General features: G+C 41.9%; 1 protein-coding gene across 7 annotated transcripts in view; it reads right to left on the bottom strand.

The window, feature by feature from the left end:
• LOC117736828 (ultraviolet-B receptor UVR8-like) overlaps nt 1-23,506 on the bottom strand; it is a 276,608-nt gene that overhangs the window by 206,358 nt on the left and 46,744 nt on the right. For all 7 annotated transcript variants that reach the window (XM_034542421.1, XM_034542417.1, XM_034542418.1 and 4 more), the window contains one exon: nt 1,319-1,431. In XM_034542421.1, the coding sequence (XP_034398312.1) occupies nt 1,319-1,431 (113 nt within the window). The remainder of the gene's footprint in view (nt 1-1,318; nt 1,432-23,506) is intronic.

Here is a 23,506-nt window from a genome sequence, read left to right as displayed (position 1 = left end):
AGTCTGCCACTCATTGTATTAGCCTGCTAACTTTGTTTAGCATACACTTTTAATGGCAGAAAACACAGAGCCTGACACTTCTCCTAACTCCTCTTTCAAGCCATATTTAAATATTTTTGAATTCCTTTTCGGTAAAAGACAAGACCTATTCTTCAACAAATAATACCAAGACTGCATACTGTAATGTCAATGCTATATGTGTATATGCATCTTCCTGTTTTATTGTGCAATTACTATTTTTACTTGATTTGATTTGGAATGTATACCATTTAGTATTCAACTGTTCAGATAGGAGTTATTTCAGCCAATATATTGTCCAATTTAACTTCAAGGAGTAGTTCACAGCCCAATGCAAACAAACATACCCATCTCCATTAGGATGGCTGTAATGTAGCTTTTTATTAGGAATTTACTGGAGAAAATAATTCAATTGTAAAACCTAATCTGACCAGATTTGACGATCATCACATCATTACAGATTATATTGTTTATATTATCCTCAATATAAATGACGAGTTGACATATTGTCATATGTCATACATATTGTCATGCTCAATCCAGGAAATAAAAATAACAATTGACTGACAGTGGATAATAGTGGACTACATTGTTCTAATTTTCCTTGAACCGGAATATACTGTATTAGCTTTATCATCAGCCTTGAAAACAAACCCTAAAATACCAGACTAAATTGAGCTAATCCTTTTAAAAACTAACTACTTACTGAAAAGTGAAGTGTTTGAGGTGGAAAAAGAGTACATATTGGAAATACTAAGTTGATGATCAAGTACAATAATGAAAGATGCAAGTATATCATGTTGGCTGCGTTCCAAGCATAAACTTGTCCAATACAGCGGGCTGTTTAAAAACAGATCTATATGCCCAACAGGCTGGTAATGAGCCTTAAAAGCACATCTGATTACTTATTCCAGCTGGCTTATTCCCTTTCTCCACAAACACAACTATTGGATTCAATAAACATACTTTATATTGATCCTGAGCCACCCGGCAGCACATGCAGCTCTCTTAACCGCTATCAACAAGATTTATTACAACTTTGCATACTGAACAGAGCTGAGGAGACACACACACACAAACATGTGCACAGACACATGCAAAAACTTAAATACCAAATGACTTCTCGTCAACGTAACCCACACACATAACCTTTCGATCTTTCTCCTGACCTTAATTTGCCTATGCAGTAATATCAGGGGGGTTGTGATGTGTGGGGAGGGGTTTGCCTCCTCATCTCTCCTCCTATCCCCCTCAGGTCTGGACTCCAGCAAACTGTATGCTGCTTTGACACTGAACTTACCCACATGCCGCCACGCTGCCGTCCTCCAGCCCAAACAGGGTGTGTCGCTCTCCGCAGGACACTTGAGATATTTTCAGAGGTGATGGAAGATTCTGGAACAAACGTGGTGCCAGCTGGAGAAAAAGAAGTAAAGTTCCCAGTGAGGTGAAGAAACACACTGTATCTCTGAGTAGCTCTGTAGTTAAGTTGGTAGACTCCATCAGCCTGGCTAACATCCCAGAGACAGGCACAACTACAGTAGATCCTCTCAGAGTAGATGAAGACAGAACAACGTGAACAAGAAAGAAGCAGCATACTCCTTCATGGAGCTGAGCCGTGTAGATCTGATGTTTTAAGTCCCTGTGTGTATGTCTGTCTGTTTGTCTGTATGTCTATCTGTGTGTGTTCATGCCAGTGCCACAAAGAAAAAAAATGAAACAGCCTATGAGGAGAAAAGAAAGCCTGGTTCCTCATCATGCGCTTGTTAGCTTGTCCAATCTATGGCAATCAGCACAGTCCCAGGGGTTGAAAGACACGAGATCCCGGGGAAAGGGAAGCCGAGGCTGAGGAAAAGATCAATACTGCACTGTGAAACAAGAAGTGTGGGCTATTTACTCTCCATTGATCTGATGATGCTGGAGAAACACCTCACTCGGCTATTAAATTGAGGGTATAAGTCTAATGTGATGATTTTTTTCTTTTTGCTTCCCTCTGTCTTCACCCCAAGGTCAAGAAAAAGCTAAAAACATCCACAAACACACAAAAATGGATTGCTTGGCCCAGGGAAAGTAATTAATCTGCATTAAAATGCCAAGGGAGCCGGCACTAACTACCCATCTTAAGTGAAGTTTTGCTCAGAGCGACATGAGACCCACACAGTGATAGATACAAATAGTCTTCTAGCAGGGGCCAGCAGAGCTTCACTGGAGCTACATCAAGACAAAGATTTCCACCTGCATGAAAAAGGATAAAGTAGGCCTTTTTGCAGCAGAACAGCGGCAGTCATGTATGATAAATAGTCAAGATATATGAATAGATATTATCCTCATAAGTTTTTTATTTTGTATTTATTTATTTTTCCTCCTACTACTGTTGTTTGTTATTCAAAGCAATGTTTGTAATGTAGGTGTCTAGTTTCATTCCATTTTTAAGAAATCAATACTTGTTTCTTAAAAGGACCAAAATCAAAAATCAAAAACACATATTTTATAGGGACGCATGCATCTACTCATTGCACGAGAAGTTCATGTTCAGGACAGCTTAAGATGTAAACATGAATGTTGTCCCCCTCAGCTGAGCTGAAACATTAGCAAGTTCAGTGTTAGATGCACGCTTCGTTCTGCGAGGTGATACGGTTTGGCTGTTGGAGTTCAGGAGAAAGAAGATAGGTCCGAAACAAAACTGCCCACAACAATGGCTGTGGATTATCTTGAGTGAACGTGTCATGATTTCAGGAAAGAAACATTGCTGTTGAGTTTTTTTAATTAATTCTTAATAGGAAAAAATTATTTTATTTTATTTTCACAAACCAAAAATGTTTCCTGAGAAAATGTCATATGCGATTGGTTGTAAAAGTAAATAATCAAGCTATGTTGTATGTGTTATATTGTGGAAAAACTGCAGTGATACTATCTAAAGTATATTTATATGGATTACTGATCCATTTTCAACACATTTTGGAGGGGAAAATACTCCATAGACAACAGAAGATGAAAATAAAGCCATACAAGTCATCTCTGGTTTCCCAAAATGTGTTGCAGAGCTGCGGCCATCCAGATATGTTTCATGGTGTGAAACTCTTTCCCTCCATGTCTGTCTTTGCCTTTCTTCTACTCCTCAGAGGAGTAGCCTTATTGACTGTGTGGCTGTATTACAACAAGCAGTCTCTAATGACTCCCTGAAGACCTTTCTATCCCTACTGCCCGCCCTCCATCTCTCTCTCTCGGCCTCACTCTCTGTGTCTCCTCCTCTCTGCCTGCTCTTCAGGCCCCAGTTCAGCAGCTAATTAACCCTCTCTAATAGCGTAGATTACATTAGCTTTGAGCAGCTCGCACCCTCCACCGGACTCGCACTGCCACACAATGGACCTAGCCTTGCTTTACAAATCTCCCCCTTCACAAGAGCACAATTATGAATTCAAACAACTTCTTATCCACACGCACTCATCCATAGACAGAAGCCCTCCTCTTCAACCACCCCACTCCTCCCCTGCCACCCACCTCCCAGGCCTTCACGCAGGGAGAAATGAGAGAACTGAAGAGAGGAGACCACACAACAAGATGGCCATGAAGGGGAGAGGGATATCAGGGGGGAGGAGGGGACCCCTGTGGGGTAAATCAGAGAGGTCACTATAGGTGTTTCATTGGTTGAGGCTACAGAACCCCAGTGATAACCCTCCGTCTTAACATTCCTATTCAGAGCTGAATCGAAACTTAATTACAATGGGTGGATAGAGTGAGAAGGGGGAATACCAGGACCAAAAGGAGGTTTATGCTTTAAGTGGTCACAGAGAGGGAATTAGACGCTAGAATGAATGACTTAAGCCAGTGGAAGCGGTTTTCTCCACATTGACAAAATGGTCTGGGAACTCAAAAGCTGAATGAAAACTTAAGAAATATCTTCTTTATTTTATTTTTATGTTTTTATAAAGCTGCAAATTGCAATGTATCAAACAGCTTGATAAGTGATTCCGATCAACCAGCCAAGACCCAACATATCTAAAGATACACTTCTGTTGGTGGGATGGGACACTATTACACACCCCACTTTCAGAATGTAAGAAGATACTACGGTTGGTTAGGTTCATTTAATGCAATGGATCTGAGCTGTATAAAAGCCGCCATTAAACTGCTGGAGTCCAACCGCACTGTGAGAGTGTTCAAACCAATGAAGTACCAAGGAGGAGAGGAAAGAACGATGATTCAATGAGAGAAATATATTTTTTAAATTGTACTTTTTTTTTTCTTCTCTCTTACAGCACTTACACCACTTAGTGGTGTTTTATCAATGATAATGAGATGAGATATAGTCGTGGTAAAAAAAAGGGGTAAAAAAGAAATAAAAAATTGAAAAAATGGATGTAATCTGCTCCGTCTAAATGTAAATTGGTACATTTGTAGTGAAAGGACATTCTCATGTTTCTTTGTCCGAACAAGTAATTCTCCCTACGTCTCTCTTCTGTAAGGCTTGCCATAGCAGCATTTTCTGCAGCACAGAGCACTCTCCTTTCTATTTCAATAGGACAGCTCATTTGCTAGACTCCTAGTCCAAACTGCTGACTGTGTTTTTCAAGGCTGTGTACTTTGTGTGCGAGTGGACTAGTGTGCATGTGCACAAGCTTGTGCTAAAAGAGAGAGAATTGGAAGAGAAAGGCATGAAAGGAAAATGGAGGGAAAAGAGTGGGAGAGAGAGAACACATTGTATCATTAAGGTACTCAGAGATCATTAGATATATAAGGGCTCTGCTATGCAAGGTCAGGGCTGCTGTGTATTTCTAGGTCGGGAGAGGAGCAGTAAAACCAGTCTAATCAGCCGCTTCTCCCACCTCCCCTCATCCCCCTATCGCTTCGTTCCTCTTCCATCTAGAGGTAGTGTGGATTACAGCCCAGTTTATCCATGCCTCTGTATGTATTTACTAACATTATCAAGGCTTATGAGCCAAGGACACGGTAAACTACACAAAAGGCACAGAAAGGCTTTGAGCTAGATATTGGCCTTATTACGGGGTAAAGTTGCTGGCTCCCGGTCTCGCTCCCAGGATGTACAAGGCTGCTTTAACCGGTGAAGCACGCTGCCTGGCTAGCCAGTATTTTTCATTAAGGCCATCCTTTAAAGTTCAGTCCAGCAACTGGCAGTCTGCCCCAATAAAGTGTATGTCTGTGTGTGTGTGTGTGTGTACACACCAACGCACATATGTTATTTCTTCTTCTTTTCAGCTCTGGGGGAAGGACATGGATTTTATTGAGAGGTAAATCCACTTTGTGTAAAAGTAGGTGACAAACTCTCTTTTCAGACACCCGGACCAGCGCTTGATATTGAAACTCATTACTTTCCTGATTCAAAACAAAATGTGCCCCTAGCACCAAGTATTGAAATATGTCAAGCTGCCTCTGAATGTCTGGTCAGATTTGTGATCTTGTTTACTTACTTTACTTTACCTAATCCTCAATCAGATAGCACCTGATTTTAATCAAAATGTTTGCCAATCTTAGACTAGTTTCTTGGGCCAGTTCTTGTATGGATGTTTTTTTCTATATGTTTTTATGAAAATATAGTTTATTAGAAAAACAAGCTTGTAAATATTTAAAAAAGAAATGTCTTGGTGTATCAGTATAACGAAATGTCAAATAATTCCTAGCCCTTACCAAGATGTCTGACCCTCTTTAGTCCTCACGTGACTGAGATCCTCTACGGGAGAACTGGCCCTGGATGGCAGGGAGGCAATGCCGTTGGTAACGCGGCATGTTCATCAAGATAATGATGGATAGCCTTATCCTTATCCATCCTCGCTTTTATAGAGACGAATGTCCTGCTTGGCTTCCTACTCAGCACTTTGGCCTTTCCCCCACTCATTGTGCACTTTATCACACAAACACCCTCACGTAGCCTAAAATGGAGATTAGCAAAGCCTGTCTGGAAAATGGACGCAACTGAAGCCAATCAATCAAACGTGCTCCAGGCCAATCAAGAGGAAAACACGAATCCAAAAAGCACCACCATGCATTATTTTCCAAGTGTGAATTTTTTATTGTTAAGTAATTAGAGTATCAGAATAGGGTAGTGATAGAGGGGCATGTGTGTGCTAGGAGGGATGAGTCAAGAAGTTGAAGAGTGTGAGAGAGAGAAACATTGTGTAAAAGAATGTGTCTCCTGCTCTCGACCGTCTCATTAGGCTAATGTTTTTTTATAAGGCACTTCAAATGTCAAGGCATTGGTGGATTTAGTGTAAACTTAAATTCCATTACCTGGCAGGCATTAATTGCTTACTGAGCCCAGGGATCTTTCCCCTGGGGCCTCTATGTTTCCTATCTGTCATCTGGCTAACTATTCTGTCTAGACTAACTTAGAGCACCATAATCCACCATGGGGATCAATAAACTGCACATAATTCAGCTCCAATAATGAGCTTTCACTTCAAAAAAACCCGCCAGCCCACCTCCCAAGGAACCGGCAGGGGCGTAAAATGATAATGTAATTATTAAAAGGACAGACAAAATGAGTAAGCACTTTCACACAGAGAGGGAGGGCGAGCCCGGCCTCAATTAGACACACTTAAAGCTATCATTGTTATTCGAGACAAAGCTAATCAAGGGGGAGATACGGGGGCATCCATTTCAGCAGGTAATGGAATGACGCTGGCTGGCTTTCCCATTTCCCCAGGCTCATGATGTTATAAAGGCTGCCCTGCAGTCACACGTGAGTGGGCACTCTTTAATGGAGTGCAATGGATGTGGTTTCATCCACCAATCAGAGGTTACTTGGAATGGAGAAGTTTAAGATTCACATTCAGCAACACATAAAACCATAAATGTGAGGGATTATTTACACCTATAGTTTCCATTAGTAGTTCAGGAATAGAAATGCAACAGTACGTATGTGTTTGAAGCAACTTGAATTCAACATGAAAGATTAAATCTCTGCAATGTTATTGTATATTATTCACGCACTGTCCACAGATCAAACTAGCACCAGCCTTTTAGACTATGAGAGATGCTGTGTGTGACTAAGTAAGGTTTAACATGGGGCCTTGTTTGCCCACTACTGTTTCTCCAATTATATGCATCCTTGAACTCCAGTGAAATCAAGAGAAGCTTTGTTTTTTTATACCCAAATGCCCCTTAATTCATCTGCAGGCTACATGAGGTCCAGGGTGGATAAATCAGGCCTTTACGGAAGGGTTGCTCCCACTGTTTATCTGCTGGTGACATTTGCTGCACAGCCCCAACCGCACCATAATTACCCCACTTATTCACTAAACAGGAATCATGCCTAGCAGGAACCCCCTGCCACAAAGGTTGCAGGACTTAAGGCAATATTCTGTCTCCAGAGTTCAATGGCCCTGCCTTTATGAAAGGACTCCATTCATTTGGACATCAGCATGGGTTCACTTCAGCATGGTCTGACGGAAGACGGGGACTAAACTGACTCGCTTCAATAGCCGGAACAAAGAGAATCATGGCTGATGATGATGATGAATTTACAGCTGACTGCACATGCATTTCTAACACACGGCACACCTTGGCACACTCCGAATGTCACAGTTCCCATAGAGGACTGGCATTTGGAGTGACGTCTCCTGCCCCTGGAGCCATCATGCTGGGAGTGGATAACTATGTATATCCCAATTGGGTACTGTCAAAGAAAAATCACACACAAACATATTCAAAGCACACGTTTCAATGATTCAATTTACTGTAATTTTTCAACATCGTGGATTTATTGTGTTAATACTTTGTAAATGACACTATGATCCTCTTTTAGTACATTGTCCTTGTTTTTTCTCTCTCTATTTCCAAATCACTGGCATTTCAGATGACTTATTGCTCATATTACTCATTGTCTTGAGTACACACCCAAATTCATCTTAACTAGGGAACTGCCAATTAAAAACTAGGGATAGTGTTTCTCTGTTGCGTGTTGTGCAAATCTTCAGCTGCATCGAGTTCTGCATATAGTCTTATCTGTCAAAGACAGTCAGCACAGATGGATGAAGAGTGACAAAGGGATTTTTGGTTGAGGTTACGCAGTAATGAGTGTCACGTGACTCCCACATTCAAATTTCAGACAGCCTCTTCTGATCCTAAAGCTGCAATCAACACTGGGCCATCTGCAACACTACTAATTAACATAATTGGTGTACATTACATGCTTATAGAGAGCACATTTGTATCCACTATTCTTTCGCCCTTAACAACATGAGCTGTGGAGATACTGGTAGAGCAACACTGTTGATTAGACACAGATAGTGGGTGCAGACAGTGAAACTTGTTGTCTTGGTGAAAATAGATGAACTGACAATCAGAGTTTGGTGAACAGCCAGGTGTGAGGGTTAGAGTGCAAGTAGGCCTGTGTGCATCTGACACAAGCACCTTCCCTACACCTGGAACTGGGGCTGAGGTGATCGACTGCCAGGCCATCTTGTCAGACAGCTCACAGTCAGAACGCAGGGAACACTTAGGCCTCTTTCAGCTGCTCTAGCAGAATAAATTGAACTTGATTAGAATTAATCACACTCAACCACTTGCAATTTGCAAATATCAGGGAAAGTATTCAAGAAAATATGCTTGGAAGATCGGTGAACAAAGATAAAAAACTTGTGCACCCTAGTTGTTACTATGTGCCTTGCACCTCCACTAAAAAAAACACATGTAGACATGTGGATGTGCAACTGAAAAGACACCATTTCTATGTTGGCTATGATGGATTGTATGAATTAGAGATATTGCAGCATTGGTCAAGGGTACACTGCTTGTACATCAGATGAAGTTATCTTTTCGTTGATTATACAGTACAATACATTATCGTCTCAATTGCCCACTTAGCAAAAGCATTGGGAGTTTTGTGCTGACAAATTACCAGTTATAGTCCTACAGAATGCATACACATGGTGCACAAGGGTGGGTAGCAACACACGGGCAGCACCACTTACCATATTATAGGTTTCATGAAGCTGTACGTCAAGCAGTCACACCAAGAAGGTGTCAACAAAAATTGTCATGATAGAGTCGCACCACTCACATTAATAGAATTCATTCAGGATGAAGAGGGGAAGAAAGTGACCATAAGTTAGCTGTCTCTTTCCCTGTGTACACCATGAAAAGATGAAGTATGCAAACTGCCTGATTTTAAACTTGTATCTAATTGTCTCACGTCATGGGTCTGGGCCAGGGCATTGTTGCTTGAAGAATAAATTGGGTAATTCAATTAAAGTGCTTTCCAAAGACACATCATAAGTGATGGAGAATGACTCTAACCCAGGCCTGAACTCCGTGTCCCCCCCATCGCTCCGCTTGCCTGACAAATGGATGGCGGTGTATAATTGAAACACATTGCTGCCAGCGTAGGTCAATAACATCGCTCTCTCTGCTCACCAGCACCAGATTAACAGACTCTATTTTATCTTCCCTCAGCCTGTCCCAGCTTGACAGAGCGGGAGCGTCAGCTGCTTATCCATAAAAGAGGCCCCTTATCTTGAAAATAAACAAATACATAAAGTGCAACAGCCTGCTGTCTGTCCAAGCAGTTAAGGGCTACTTAGTTTAAGGCAAACATGTGGGCAGTGTTTTGTTTAACACATCATCGTATGAGATGAAGCACAGCCGTCACCTCACAAGACCTGGACAGACAGAGATTCTCTTCAGTTTAGAAAACATGGATAGCGTCAAATTCTAGATTTTCTGAATTTTTCAATTTTTCAATTTTGCTTTTTTGAATGCAACCATTTCCGAGTTAAATACAGCTTCAGTGAGCCATCATTAATACCAATGTCATTCAATGTCATACCCCAATCTCTCAAAGCAAGGACAAGATGTTTCTTTGGACAATGAGGAAATTGTGATGGCAATAAATAAATAATATTGTTAATAAACAATGGAGATGTATTATGCAAAGCCATCACTGTTTATGCATGATAAACATTGAGGATTAATTAGTTTAAGCACAAGTGTAATTTAAAGCTAAAATGGGTGATTATATGTATTTAAGCCCAAGCATAACACATTTACAGGCTTAAATTAATTTGATAAATAAATGGAAAAAGTAGGGTTATGGTTCAAGGGTAAAAACCTACATTATCTCCCACTCCTGCTTTTATATAATTATATGTTACACAGAGTTGATTAAATACAGTCCATTCAATTTGTTTACAGTTTAAGGATTGGAAGCAATTGTACATGACTTTCAACATCAGAGTAAATGAACAAACAGCCTCAAAATAAATTCCTATAGGGGGTACGTACCCACAGCTTGGTGGGGTTGTTTATGTACAGTCACATGCGCTTACTGTAAAGAGCATGCATCTGAAAACAAGTGTGTATTTTTGTATGACACATGCTTACACATATTCCCACAAGGAACAAAAACAAATTAGCCATGGACGGATATTCAATTAAGTCCTTTGTCAGGGGTCTGTGTAGGGGCGGGACAGGATGCGCAGTACAGTAATCCATGATGAGCAACTAGGTGGCAGCTCCATTGTCTGTCTGACAGGTTGAAATGACTTGAAGGCGTGCTCGACCAACAGATTAAACCACTGTTGGGGCGGCGAGATAAGATGGCAGCCAGCGGTGTGGAAGGTACTTTCTCTTTCAGCTCAAACAATGCCTTTAATCCATTCCCTTCTCACAATCAAGTTGCTTGACATTACTTTTCAGCATCCTACACACTCATGTTCTCCCTTTTAGCCTCACTCATTCCACCTTTCATCAAAGGGCTTAAAAGGGGCATCTGGCTTAAACCAGAAGAGCCTTCATCTTCTAAAATAATGTGTGCATTATTTTAGAAGTCGCGAAGCAAATGCCAAAGAGACTTTCTCTGTACCTTTGTCAAATTTCCTATAAGGCTTTCAGTCTGAGTAACTCCCGGTCAGATGAGTGGCAAAGCCAAATGTTGTGTTTAATTCATGGCTTACTGCCTGCTTGTCTGCCAGCTGCAAGGGTCTGTCCTTCCTGCCAGTGCTGTACTTCTTCATAGGATTTTATTATTGATTCATGACATTGAAAGCGAGATTGCTTTCAGTTAAATGAAATCCCAACCCTATAGATTCACATTGCAGTGAGAGTCTGACCTCAAAAGCTGCAAAAAGAGGATTCAACAAGTATGTTAAAAACAGTATTGCTAAAAAGTCCATGACTACATAGATAAATCATCATAGAAAAAACACAATACTGCCTCTCTTTAACTAAATATTACATACTGCCCTGCTAACTGAAGCACATACACATACACCTCTCTTTAAATGTCCCACGTGTAACTTTGGGAAGTTTTTCTGACCCAGTGCTCAAAATTCTAAAGATTACTTCCTCTGAGTTAAAATGATATGGTATGTTTACAAAATCCCAGGAAACAAATACATTATATAATAACTAGAGATTTCAGTGTCCCATCAATGTCACCAGGATGAACTATCTGATACAGAACACCTAATAAAGTGTTGCTTTTGTTTGACTGAATGGCACAGAAGGCAATTTGGATTTCAGTTATTGTTGAATAAAAACATTCAGAGGAACCAACAAAGGGAATTATTTTATAACAAAGTTCAAATCAAGCACAACATATGTGGTAATACAGTAAATAAGTGCAGTGCAGTTTAATTTATGCCTAAAAAGAAAATACAGTAAATCCTCTAGCGGTGTTGATGGATTGAAATAGAAAAGCGTGTGCAAGTATGTGCCAACATTAAGTGAGTGTTCATGTATGGACCACCTCCTGTAAGCATTGATCAGCCATATCCTCAAACATCCACGCTATGTTGCCAGAAGGTTCCACCAACAGCTGTTTGTTCCAGGGGCAACTGCCTATTTTAAATTTGCTTAAGTAAAAATGATTATTGCCAATTAGATGCCCATTAATTGTGCAAGCATGGGATGCTGCCAGCTGTTTACAGAGGGGAGAAAAATAGCCCTTCTTATTTAATTTTTCCCTCAAAGCCAACAGCAGTCTCTCTCTGCCAGACAAAAAACATACAATAATTACACATAAACACATACTGTAAATTCAAGTGATTGACGGAAGAGAGAGTAGTGAGTAAGAATTGTGTAATCCTTAGAAGGAGCTTTTTTTTTAAAGGAACAGTAAGATTTTTAGTACAACAGCTGGAATCAACTAGTAGAATGAATCAACTGCGTAAAAAGCAGCTAAAACTGAGCTTTGTGCAAAACTCAAAATATAACCAAATGAATGAGTGACACCTGACTAGACACATCTGGAATCAAGGAAATCAGAAAAAATGGTTGAAATGTCAAAAAGTCACAGGATAGAAATATGCTACTACCAAAGTTTCAGCAGTAAAAAAAGAGACATATACAAGAACAATGTGCAGTTTTAGAATGACCTTGTGTGAAAAGTGAAAACTTTTGACTTTAACCTACCTAAGCAGAACTTTATAACGATACAGTGCTGTGTTTGTGATGAATGGTTGTCATCTGCTCGGGCAATCTGGACGACTTCAACCTGACCCCACAACAATAGCCCAAGACCCTCAGCTTGTGCCCCACAGTGGCAGAAAGAGCTGAATTTAGTCTTTTCAATGGTTAGCGTCTGACCCAGGCACAGCCTGCTAAGTCTAAAAGCAGCACACTTGTATTCCCACAAGCCCAGACCCTGCTCAGCCTTAGCCTTCCAGGAAGAAGCATCTATTGCAGGTGTCATTAGTTTACCTCTAACCTTTTTCTGAGCTGACCCTATTAGAGAACTAGAGACTGGATGCCACCTGTCTCACCTCTAAAGATGTGCGCTGAGCTAGCTGATGTTGCAATTGTGAGTAGACTAGAAGGATAAATAGCATTCAAGCTGCCATGTGAAGCCCTGCAAAAGACTGTAGAAAAGATAAATGAATGTTGAAATTGAGGAAAATTATTCAACCATTTACAACCCCTGCTAGAACATCACTGTTATTCTATTTGTCTTTCACCACTTAAACTGTAAAATCATACAGAGTGCTGCGACCATTTCTCTCTCCGGTTTGTTGCCTCACTTCCACAAAATAACACATCATTGGACAGATAGCATCAATTCTGCCCACGGTAATCCCAGCACCTCTGGTTGTATCACTCATTCAATTCCAGCCGCCGGCAACAGCAAACATTACACACTGCATCAAGATTACCGGAGAGAGGCAGGACGGCGGAGAGAAAAGGGGGGGAAAGGGCTGTATCCATCATGTCATGATGCCCCTGTTATTGTGACAGATCAAATTCAGTGCAATGTGCGTGTGCATGTGTTCAAGTGTGGCTATGTGTGTGCATGTGTCTCCTGTGTCTGTGAGAGATGCAAACTGTGGTCTCTGAGGCTGCTGCAATCAGCATCCGTGTGACTATATGTTGTGAGTGGATTTGTGAGGGTTTGCATGACTTAGATGACCTCCTTTATACAGTAGCTGGGGCCCTGGCCTCCATGCTTGTTTTAGCTGCTGCAATTAACCTTGTGTGGTTATAACCATGCAACCCCGCCCACTTAGCTGAAGGGCAAAGGGAAAAAAAAGGAAGGATTACAGGGAAGGTGATTGAAGAGAGGAGAGACAGATGAGAAACAGGTGAATATATAGGGCAAAAATGTACGGCAAAAATTAGTACATAAAAACAAAAAGAGTCCAGGAAAGGCTTAACAATTGTAATGATGTGGGAGCTAGACTATGGAAGAGATTGGCGCTTTGGTTGCTTTCCTGCCTGCCTGACAGACTGGCTGGGTAGCTGCTTGGCTCATTGGTTGGTTTGCTGTACTGTGTCTCTCCTCTGGGGGACATGGGTTTGCAGTGTCTGCCTTTGAGAGCAGGGGAAAGATGAAGAGGCAGTGTCAGGCTGCCTTTTAATGGTCAGGAGTGTGGTTAGTTCCACTGACTCAGGCCTCTCCCCCGTGACGCCGGGTCCACTCCACATAACTGGCCATAATTCAACTCATTTGGCAGTTTGAGGTCTCAGAGGTCTAGGGATAAAAAGTGTGGAGAGGCCTAATGGCAGACAGAGGGACCAGCTGAGGGCACTTCTTAGGACATCTCTACAGGAGAACATTTCTGGAGCAGACCGTGGAAACCACAACAATCCATTAGCTACTGAACAGGAGGACCAGGCAGGGAGAGGAGAGAGACAGGGGACAGACTGTTGCAGACCTACAGGCATTATATAGGTTGGACGGCTGTCATATTGAAGCATATAAAAGCCCTCTCTGCCTTAAGCAGCACAGTTTCCGTAAACTTCCAAGTTATCAAAGGAAATCAAAAATACATGCATTTCATCAACACCAACGTATGGTGTGTTTGGAACCTTTTACACAAGCGCTTTTTCAAAGTCCCTGAACCCTAAAAAGAAGGATGATAGACTAACTTTCCAATGCAAAGACACAAACACATGCAGCACATGATAATACCAACTGCTATTGAATCAATGTGTTTAATCTGATGGTGGTTTTTGGGACTGAGATGGACTTACATGATAGTTTAGTGACATGGTTTAAAATGACAGCACTAGAGCATCTGTGGTGAACATTGACAGGGTGAATCTTCCACCACAGTGAGTCTCTGTGCCCCTGCGGGGCGCCAGGCCTCCTAAGGGGTATTAATTGAGATGTTGAAGGAATAAGTGAGATGGGACTGTGATGGGGCACAGTGTGTGTTTGATAGGAAAAAGGGTATTTTGGCAAATTCTAGTCTGGGCATGTTTTGGGGGCCCTTAGAGAAGGCATAGTGAGCGCATCTGTGAGGGAGAGAAAGAAAGAGAGAGCATTCTGAATGTGTGTTTGTGTGTGTGTGTGTGTGTGTGTGTGTGCGTGTGTGTCTTTTGGTGCATCTTGTAAATGAGAGAGAACCCTGCTGACCCCAAGCTGGAGTGTCCTGGCCACACAATTAAATGGTGTTGAAGCATGAGAATGAATAATCAATCTGCTTTATTATTACTGATGTGAAAATTATAATGCTGGTGAAAATGGCAAAGAAGGTTGAAATATTTCTCACAAAAGCATGTGTGTGTGTGCGTGTGTGTGTGTGTGTGTGTGTGTGTGTGTGTGTGTGTGTGGGGGGGGGGGGGGGGGGGGGGGGGGGGGGGGGGTGGGGGGAGGAGGAGGAGTAGGAGAGATCTTGCTTGTTATATTTGTATCTTATTTTATGGATAAGTTTAACTTGAAGAGAAAAAAATAGGTAGGTCACAGATTGTGCCTACAGGCTTGCACAAAAAGATTATTATGTCTGACTGAAATAGTCAGTTGAGTATTACACACTCTCAGACATACCTCCATTTACTCATATGCACAAAGCAGGATCATCATTGTATCGTATGAAGATGGGAGGGTGAGGGAGGAAAATGTTCACATTTGGCAAAAGGGAGAGTTTTTCCAGTCCAAGTGGGTGTAATTTTGGGATTAGGATTTGCTGTCTGCTGGTTAGGGGACATGTATATGATGTGAAGGTTAATCACAGGCTGCAGTTTGGTATAGTCGTCACTGCACTGCAGTGCAATCAGCACCGTGAGAAAATAAGTGGGTCACAACGCGAGAGCTTGATTAAAATCGCAGTGATTATAGTGCGGCTTCAGCTCTGATTTTGTGAGTTTCTCAACATCTGTCCGCGCGAGGAGAATCCCATATGAATGAAAATAGACGCACAATATATAAGTGTAAGCTCGCCTGGAGAGATGCTTCATGGGTGCACGCGCATGTGCATGCCCCCGCTTCACTTCACGCATATTCAAACAAAAAATAACCATGAAGCCCCAAACAGAGCCGTTTAAATTCTGTACATTCTCTGGTTTCTTTGTCTATTTTAACACACCACACACAGATCAAATGGATATTGTGGGCATTGTTTCTTACTGAATCACTTTCTTTGACTAATTATGTCCTTATATTATTGAGGAAGATATTGAAACACAGCAAAAAACACTGGTAACATTGACACAAAGGTTATCTATGCTAAATAAAATCAGCTTTACTTCAAGCAATGTTATGAGAAAATGGTAGATTATATAACACTTCAGTTAATGTATCATGGATGAAAAAGCAAATACAAACACGTGAAATATTACCAGTGTAAAAAGACAAAAGCAACACACAACACACAACGACCAACATTGACAAATCTGACCCTTACTCTCACTTTTAAACTCATATATGGGACATCTGCTATCATAAAGGGAGCAATTTTTAATGAGATTAACTGCATTTTATATTTAGAGAGAGAGTGCAAAGGTAGAATAATACTCCTTGGGAGTCTATGTGAAAATACAAAGTGCGGGGCGAGGGAAACAATGCTCATGCCATTTAACAACAATGTGAAATCAATATATCCTGAAATGGCAAGAAAAAACATCATTGTAAACTAGTTATTGACGTGTTAAAGTAATTTACACTTGCTTGTACAAGACAGATCGTGGCAATATTTATTTAGCTGGCAAGCTGGCAGTGGGAAAACGATACGGCAGCTGCAGCTATCACCAGATGCTGGTGTTACAATGTCCGTCCATCAAATCGTCCCCCTCTACCCCCCTCCTCCTACTCCATACCCTCCTCCTCCTTCACTTTCCCAAATGGCTGGCTCCCTTTTCGCTGCAACCTGACAGCCTTAAAACAACTGTATAATTAGAGCTGCATCTGTCACACAGGTTTATTCTGGCTTTCAGTTTGGGAGTTACAGACTGTGGGAGATACAATACAAGGGCAAAGGAAAGAACGGACAACTACACTTTGACCATGGGTTGGAAATGGGGATTTTAAATGAACAACAAAAGTGTTGGAAATGGGGATTTTAAATGAACAACAAAAGTGTTGGAAATGAGGATTTTAAATGAACAACAAAAGTGTTGGAAATGAGGATTTTAAATGAACAAAAGAGATCCTGTTTAAAGTTTCAGTTAATTGAATGGTTTAAAATAGAAATGCTGCTGCAGATAGAGTTGCACAGCACAGAGAAACACCTAATGGCATACCGTCACACAACATGTGAATAATTCAATTAGTCTAAACCAGTACATCAGTACAACAACCCGTGCTAGCCATCTCCACCAAAAAAAAAGGAAAAAAGACAACGGGTGGAAAAAAGAGGAAATATGCAGCTGTACGGTGAGCTATCCCACTATCAGCTGCTGCAATTAGGGAGCACAATGTAAAATGTCACAGCGGATCTGTATCATCGGCAGCCCTGTCACAGGAAAAGGCCAGAAGGAGAGGAGAAGCGCAGACTACGGCAAATCCCATCGGCCAGGCCTGTTTGAGTAACACGGGGAGGGGAAATCGTGTAGCGTTATGGCAGGACACCTCTGAAGTATAGTTCAGATGCTGTCATGTCACCCTGCTTCTATTAGGGCGGGATAGCAACCGAAAAATATGATTAACTGGCAAAGGCATTAGTCTTCTGCAGTTTGATGAAATGCCAGAGGGCAACGATGCACATAAGGTATGAATGTGCTCTGTATCTGTAAAATGTGGATAAACTAGAAAAAAAAGGTGTTTGACTGTACTCAGGCTCGCTTGTATCAATGAATCAAATAATGCATAATATGTGATACTTTTTAGAATTCATTTTTGAAAAATAAAGCTTTGGCTTTATTTCTTATTCAATTTACTTAGGCCGAACATTGACTCTTTTGGGAAAAGGGCAACTGTAAACAGATGGAATGAGATCAAATTAAATGGAATATAATAAAAAATGAATCAGATAAAACAGATTTTCCTCTCCTGTTCCGAATTTCTAGCTCCCACTTTCTGTCTATATTAGGAAAATAATGGTGACGAAAGATGCCATTTAATTTTCAACTCAGCATCATTTTGACATGTGTAACTGATGAATCTCCACAGGATATAATAAATAATTTGCAGAGTTCCTCCTGTTTTTGATCAAGTTGGGATGACCAGACTTCTGCCCAGACTCATTACATTTGGGGAGCAGATTGAAAGCACGCCCAGGCATGCTCTCTGTTATTGTCATTACACACCCTGCGCAAGCTTCTAAGCAACTCTAGAATTAGCACCTCTGCCATGCACACATAGAGTCACACTACTGGATATCTGTGTTAAAACAGCAATTATTGAATTAGTTTGAAGGAATGCAAACTCCAAATACTCTTTGTCTCAGGCCTAGGTTTGCGGCTATGATGTCTATGTTTTCAAAAACAGGACGCTGCAGGACAGTTTATGGCATTTAGGGACAAAATACAAGACATTTGAAAAATAGTGCATCCTTGCTGGAGCAGCAGTACTATGAAACACATGTTTGGCTTAAGGGACCATGTAATAATATAAGCTCCCTCTAGTGGCATTAGAGTAGATTACACATACAAGAGTGGTGGTTCCTGAAAATAAATTCATATCAAAAGCTCTCTGATTTCCCTTAGCGAGTGAAATTTATTTAGTTGGGCTGTAAATGATCTAGACCGGGTCACTCGTGTAAATGTGTATAAAAGGTGTGAGTATGTGAACATGTTTTTAGTCTATCAAAGTTAGCAGGGGGAGAGTAAGTGCAGAATGTGTGCGTTTGTCTGCTGTGCAGGGACAGCTGCCTGCCGAAGGAGACACTGAAGGTTCACTCACAGTGCCACAGAAACCCCCCAGCTGGGCTGGCCACTAAGGAACGGAGATGCCCAGGGAGAAAGATAAAGGGAGGGAGATTTGGAGAGAGTTTAAAAGGGGGAGCAAAAGAAAGAGAGAGGAAAGGGGGAAATCTACGAGAAAGAGTGAAAGTGGAGAGGGTGTGTGTATTCATAGTTTGCCTATTTTGCCACAAGCTCTCTTCAAAGGCTACATCTCGTCTACGACACATCTGGGAATGAGAGTGAAAGTTGAAGAGTTCCTCCTGCTCTTCTCTCTTCTCAAGCCCACAAACACATTTTGCTGATTCCTCTTTTTTTCTCTCCTCTTTCCTTTCAGCGCTCTCCCTCTCCCCCTCTCTACCCTACCCTCCCGCCACGCCCCCCCCCCCCCCCCCCCCCCCCATCTCTCTCTCACACAAAACTTTGCAGTTGATGTCCAGCTGACCTTAATTTCACTAGTTCTGTGTCTAGTTTAGTTTCAAATAAACACTGCGGCCCTTTTCATCAAGCACGTCACACATTCGCTGATTTACTTTAAATGCAAGAAGAACCACAGCCACACCAACAACACCAAACAAGAAACAGCAACACTAAAGTGGGACATTGTCTCACAGTGGTGTGAGTCATTTAGAAATCACCTGCACTGGCTGTCTCAATATCAGACTGTCTGGGGGAAAGAGACAGACTTTTTCTATAAACACAGAACACAGCAGAATGTTCAGAAAGTGAATACTGATATGGAGCGCTGTGATTCCTCTGAAGAGGCGTCGGCAGGTTAAGAGGATACCTTTTCTCTCTATACTTCCACTGTTTTAGTCACGGCTGTGTCTTCTTTCCAATTTCCCTTTTTTCCCTCTATCTTCCTTTCTTGCCAAGGTTTATCCCCGAGGTGTCCTCTGGGGCTACCTACTGGATAAGCTATTTGAAATGCATTTTCTAAAGAACCTTCCGTTCCATTTTTGAACTGCTGCTATCTCTCAAAATGTCCTTAAGAAAAAGTGTGAGAGAAAGAATGGTGGCAAATGTTTTAAAGTACTCTTGCTGTACTTTTGTGTGTAGTTTCTTCATCAGAAAGAAGTCATAGTTTCCCAGCAGCAGTGTGAAACAGACCTCTGGGACTGTGATCTGCGCTGGTGGGTACTGCAGAGTGTGGCCTGCTCTTGGAGAAACCTTCACTGAGCCACTAGTGTCTCCTTCGCCCTGAACACAGGAGGTTATTAGTTGATGATGTAGCAAGGAAATGGTTTGATTTTTAAATCAAAAATAATCTAAATTACTGTAGAATTGATTAAAAGAGCATATGACATAAGGAAATATACATTGTGACCCACATTATTTCCCAAGCTAATACAACATAATGGTGGACCGTGCCTTGTCCATTGTTTGCTTATTAAGTAATGCCCAGAATCTTCAAACATCTGAGAGGGCAATCTATAGACCTAAAGACATCACTCAGTTCCTCATAAAGTGCATCGCTCTGCCACATCATGGACTGTATCCTGCTTCGTTAACCAATTATGCCAATTATACCCAGAAACCCCTGTGGTGTTTTGATAAGACCTTCCACAATTTCTTCCAATGAAGCAATTTGTTCCAGTATTTGTTTACTGAAAGAGGCTGTGACTCGCAGCAAAAATAATATTTCTTATCTCCATTTGCCATCAGAGCAGAGTGAATGCACCACAAGCTAATCTTAACCTGGCTTTCTCATTGAGGTTTAATCTGGTCATGGCAACTTAGCATTTAGTATGGAGAGTTTGTGTGAAGGTGTGTGTGATTATTTGTGTGTGCCCTGTGAGGTGCACACATGTGAGTTTGCATTTGAGGAGGGTGCGGAGGAGAGAAATAGACAAGTCAGTCATTCTCCTCCTGCCCCCTCCCTCTCCCCAACCATGTCAAGAACCAATCACGTGTGAAAACTTGCCATAACTTCCCTTGCCTGTGTGACTACAGCGTCAGAGAGAGTTTGACAGATCTCTGCGCCACGGAGGCGTCTCCCCGCCATTTGGCATGCCATGCGCGTCTGGTGCGCTGGAGACTGCCTGTCAAACGCCTATGAGTCGATGGCGCAGCCAGGGACCCAACGGAGTGCCAGATGGGCCATTAAGGTAGTATTAATGTAGATGCCATCGCTTTTCTCCTCTGACTGGGACATGCTCTCTCGAACTGCGAGCAGCTGCTGCCATTTACTAGGACAGCTTCCTGCTAACTTTGGCCAACTGGCATCACCACTGACTGGCTCTCAATGTAATGATACACTTTTCTTCCCACTATACCTATGACTTTTGTCTTTCATTCCCTCCTGCCCTCCCTATCCAGAGGTTTCAACAGGATAGAGAATATAACTTCCAGCTTTTTCCAGCAGCCAGAGTGGTACATAGACACATCCTGCACATGCAGGCAGTGATTCCCTCTCCCTTTCTCTTATAGACACACACACACGCACACACACGCGCGAGCGCACACGCACGCACGCACGCACGCACGCACGCACGCATGCGCGCGCGCACACACACACACACACACACACACACACACACGCACACGCACACGCACACGCACACGCACACGCACACACACACACACAGCAGAACTCTAATAGGAGTATAGAAACTGGATCCATCTGTACACTCACTCTTAAGCTCATAATCAAGGCATGATATTCTGTAGTGTACGGTTGTTTCTGTTTATGCCCTACTGAGTGCTAATATCATGCTTTAATTGAGAGAAAATTGGCTGTTGGCAAGAAACAGAAAAGAAGGTTACCAAAACCGCAAACCATGGATAAGTGTTGCAATCAGTAATATTCTATTTAGTTAAGTAGCCTAAAATGGGATGTTTTGAGATCATTATTCAAATCACATTGACAAAATCCTATTATGAGAATTAGTTTTCCAGAAGGAAATGTACAGAATTATTGATGTGTAATAAATGTGCTTTCAGCATTACATACACTAGGGGGCATATTAGGAAACAGTGGGGCATATGATTCAAACTGAAACAAGGTCACAAACACCATACTCTCTCATTCACACTGAGAAAACAATGCGTATTTCAAGTGAAAATGTACATAGTGAGTTCCAGAGTGCAGGAAAAGTCATCATATTGAAGTACTTCAGCACCGTGGCCCTAAACAAGCCAGAGGCAGGAGTGAGTAGTCAGAAAGATGGGTCTGTCTTGGTACTTTTGAAAAGACGCATGATCTCCAGAGGCGCAGGTTAGACTTACTACACAGCTGAGACTACCTCCCTCTGTTCCCTTGCTTCCCTGTTTCTCACTTGCTTTGCCTCTCATTTTGTCAGCAGAGCCCAGGGCCTGAGAGTAGGAACGGAACAAGAGTCCTTTGAGATGCCCCTAGGGGAGATGGGTATAGTAGTTTAGGTCGCTGTACACCCACACCGAGATCCCACATACTGCACAGCTTGTAACTGCGGTGTAACAATAGACGAGTGATAATTGTATCCACTATACAGCGACTTTATTGTCTGGCAGCCTCTCACTTACATTCTCCCCCTCTCTCTCTCTCAGCCTCTCTCTCTCTCTTTCAGCAGAATCAGACTGAAGTGAGATGGTGGGGGGACGGGGGACGTTTATGTCCGTGTCTCAAGAGGCAGCTCAGATGAGGACTACAGGGTTGGCATCACCGGTGGTCAGTGTCGAAATCAAACGCACCGTCACCGAAGCGCAGCGAACACTTATGCTCCCGCACAGCCGTTAGTGTACTTGTGGTATCAAACTGACACCTTCTCCCTTGGCTGCTCCTGACAAGGAATTATTTTGTCGAAAAATTAGTTGTACCCTGCAAAGAGCACAGCGGCAATTTGTACAGTTGTGAATAGATTTGATTCTGAGTAGATGAGATACATGTTTATTGTATTGAATATCATTATGCAGGCCCAGAAAGTACAAATGCATGGCACTCATAGAGCACACACTATGACAAAAAATTATATATATATATATTTTTTTTTTTGCTGACCTTACACTGTAAAATAATATAGGACCAGCTGTCTGTCAACTCGGCCTGATTTGAAAGTAATTTCAAGAGCCTCTCCAAAAAATCACTAATCAACCTCTTCCAACAATGCAAACCAATTTCTTCATAGTTGATTGAGAACAGCAATTGCTATTTTGGTACTTCGACCCAATGAATAGGGCCAGCTTTCTATCTCGGTATCTACATATTGAAAAGAGGCAAACTGGCACTAATCAGCGTGTCTGCCAAGTAACCAATGCAGCAGAGAGAGCCACATAGGTTTGTGTGTCTGCCTGACAGACAAGATTAAGAAGCAGACAATTATTGCAAAGTAAACTTTAGGATGAGGAAACAAGGTCTGTATATCGATATGATGGCGTAGGGATCTACTTCCCACAGCTTTATCCAGGAAATCCAACCTGCGATGAACAGGATCATTTTCTTTATTTACAAGGTGCACGCAATTGCTTTGCCATGCAAATGCTTTCAAAAGCACAGTAATGCCATCCCGCTGTTGTGGGGGAATGATAGCTGCACCAGGACAAGCAAGCTCGGCTTTGATGGGCGCAGAATAACGGTGTTACAGAGCTAAGCAATGTGTGTGTGGGTGTGCTGCAAATAGGTTATTTTGGATGGGTTTTTTTAGAAGAAAAGAGGCATTACTGAGGCCTATTGGTGCACTGAGGTATACTTCCAACCAAGGCGATTAACATGAAAGGAAATATCTAATGTTATTTTCCACTGCTGTGAAGAGAGAAGCCGAGAAAAGCCCATAATCACATTATTATTTGTGTCGGAGATCAAGATCAATCAGGGTTAAAGCGTGTCACAATGTTTAACAATAACAATGGATGGCTGCCTGTGTAGGAGATGTACACAACTCAATGCGTGATGCCGGCGTTGGGGGGATAGGATGGGGGCTGACAGAGACTCCATTTCTACAATTTTTGTTTCTCTTTGACCAGATTTGTGTTTGACATTTTACCTGCATTCTGATTCCATAAA

The sequence above is a fragment of the Cyclopterus lumpus genome, chromosome 9, assembly GCF_009769545.1.
Source record: "Cyclopterus lumpus isolate fCycLum1 chromosome 9, fCycLum1.pri, whole genome shotgun sequence".
Classification (NCBI taxonomy): domain Eukaryota; kingdom Metazoa; phylum Chordata; class Actinopteri; order Perciformes; family Cyclopteridae; genus Cyclopterus; species Cyclopterus lumpus.
This window is presented reverse-complemented; position numbering and strand designations above follow the sequence as displayed.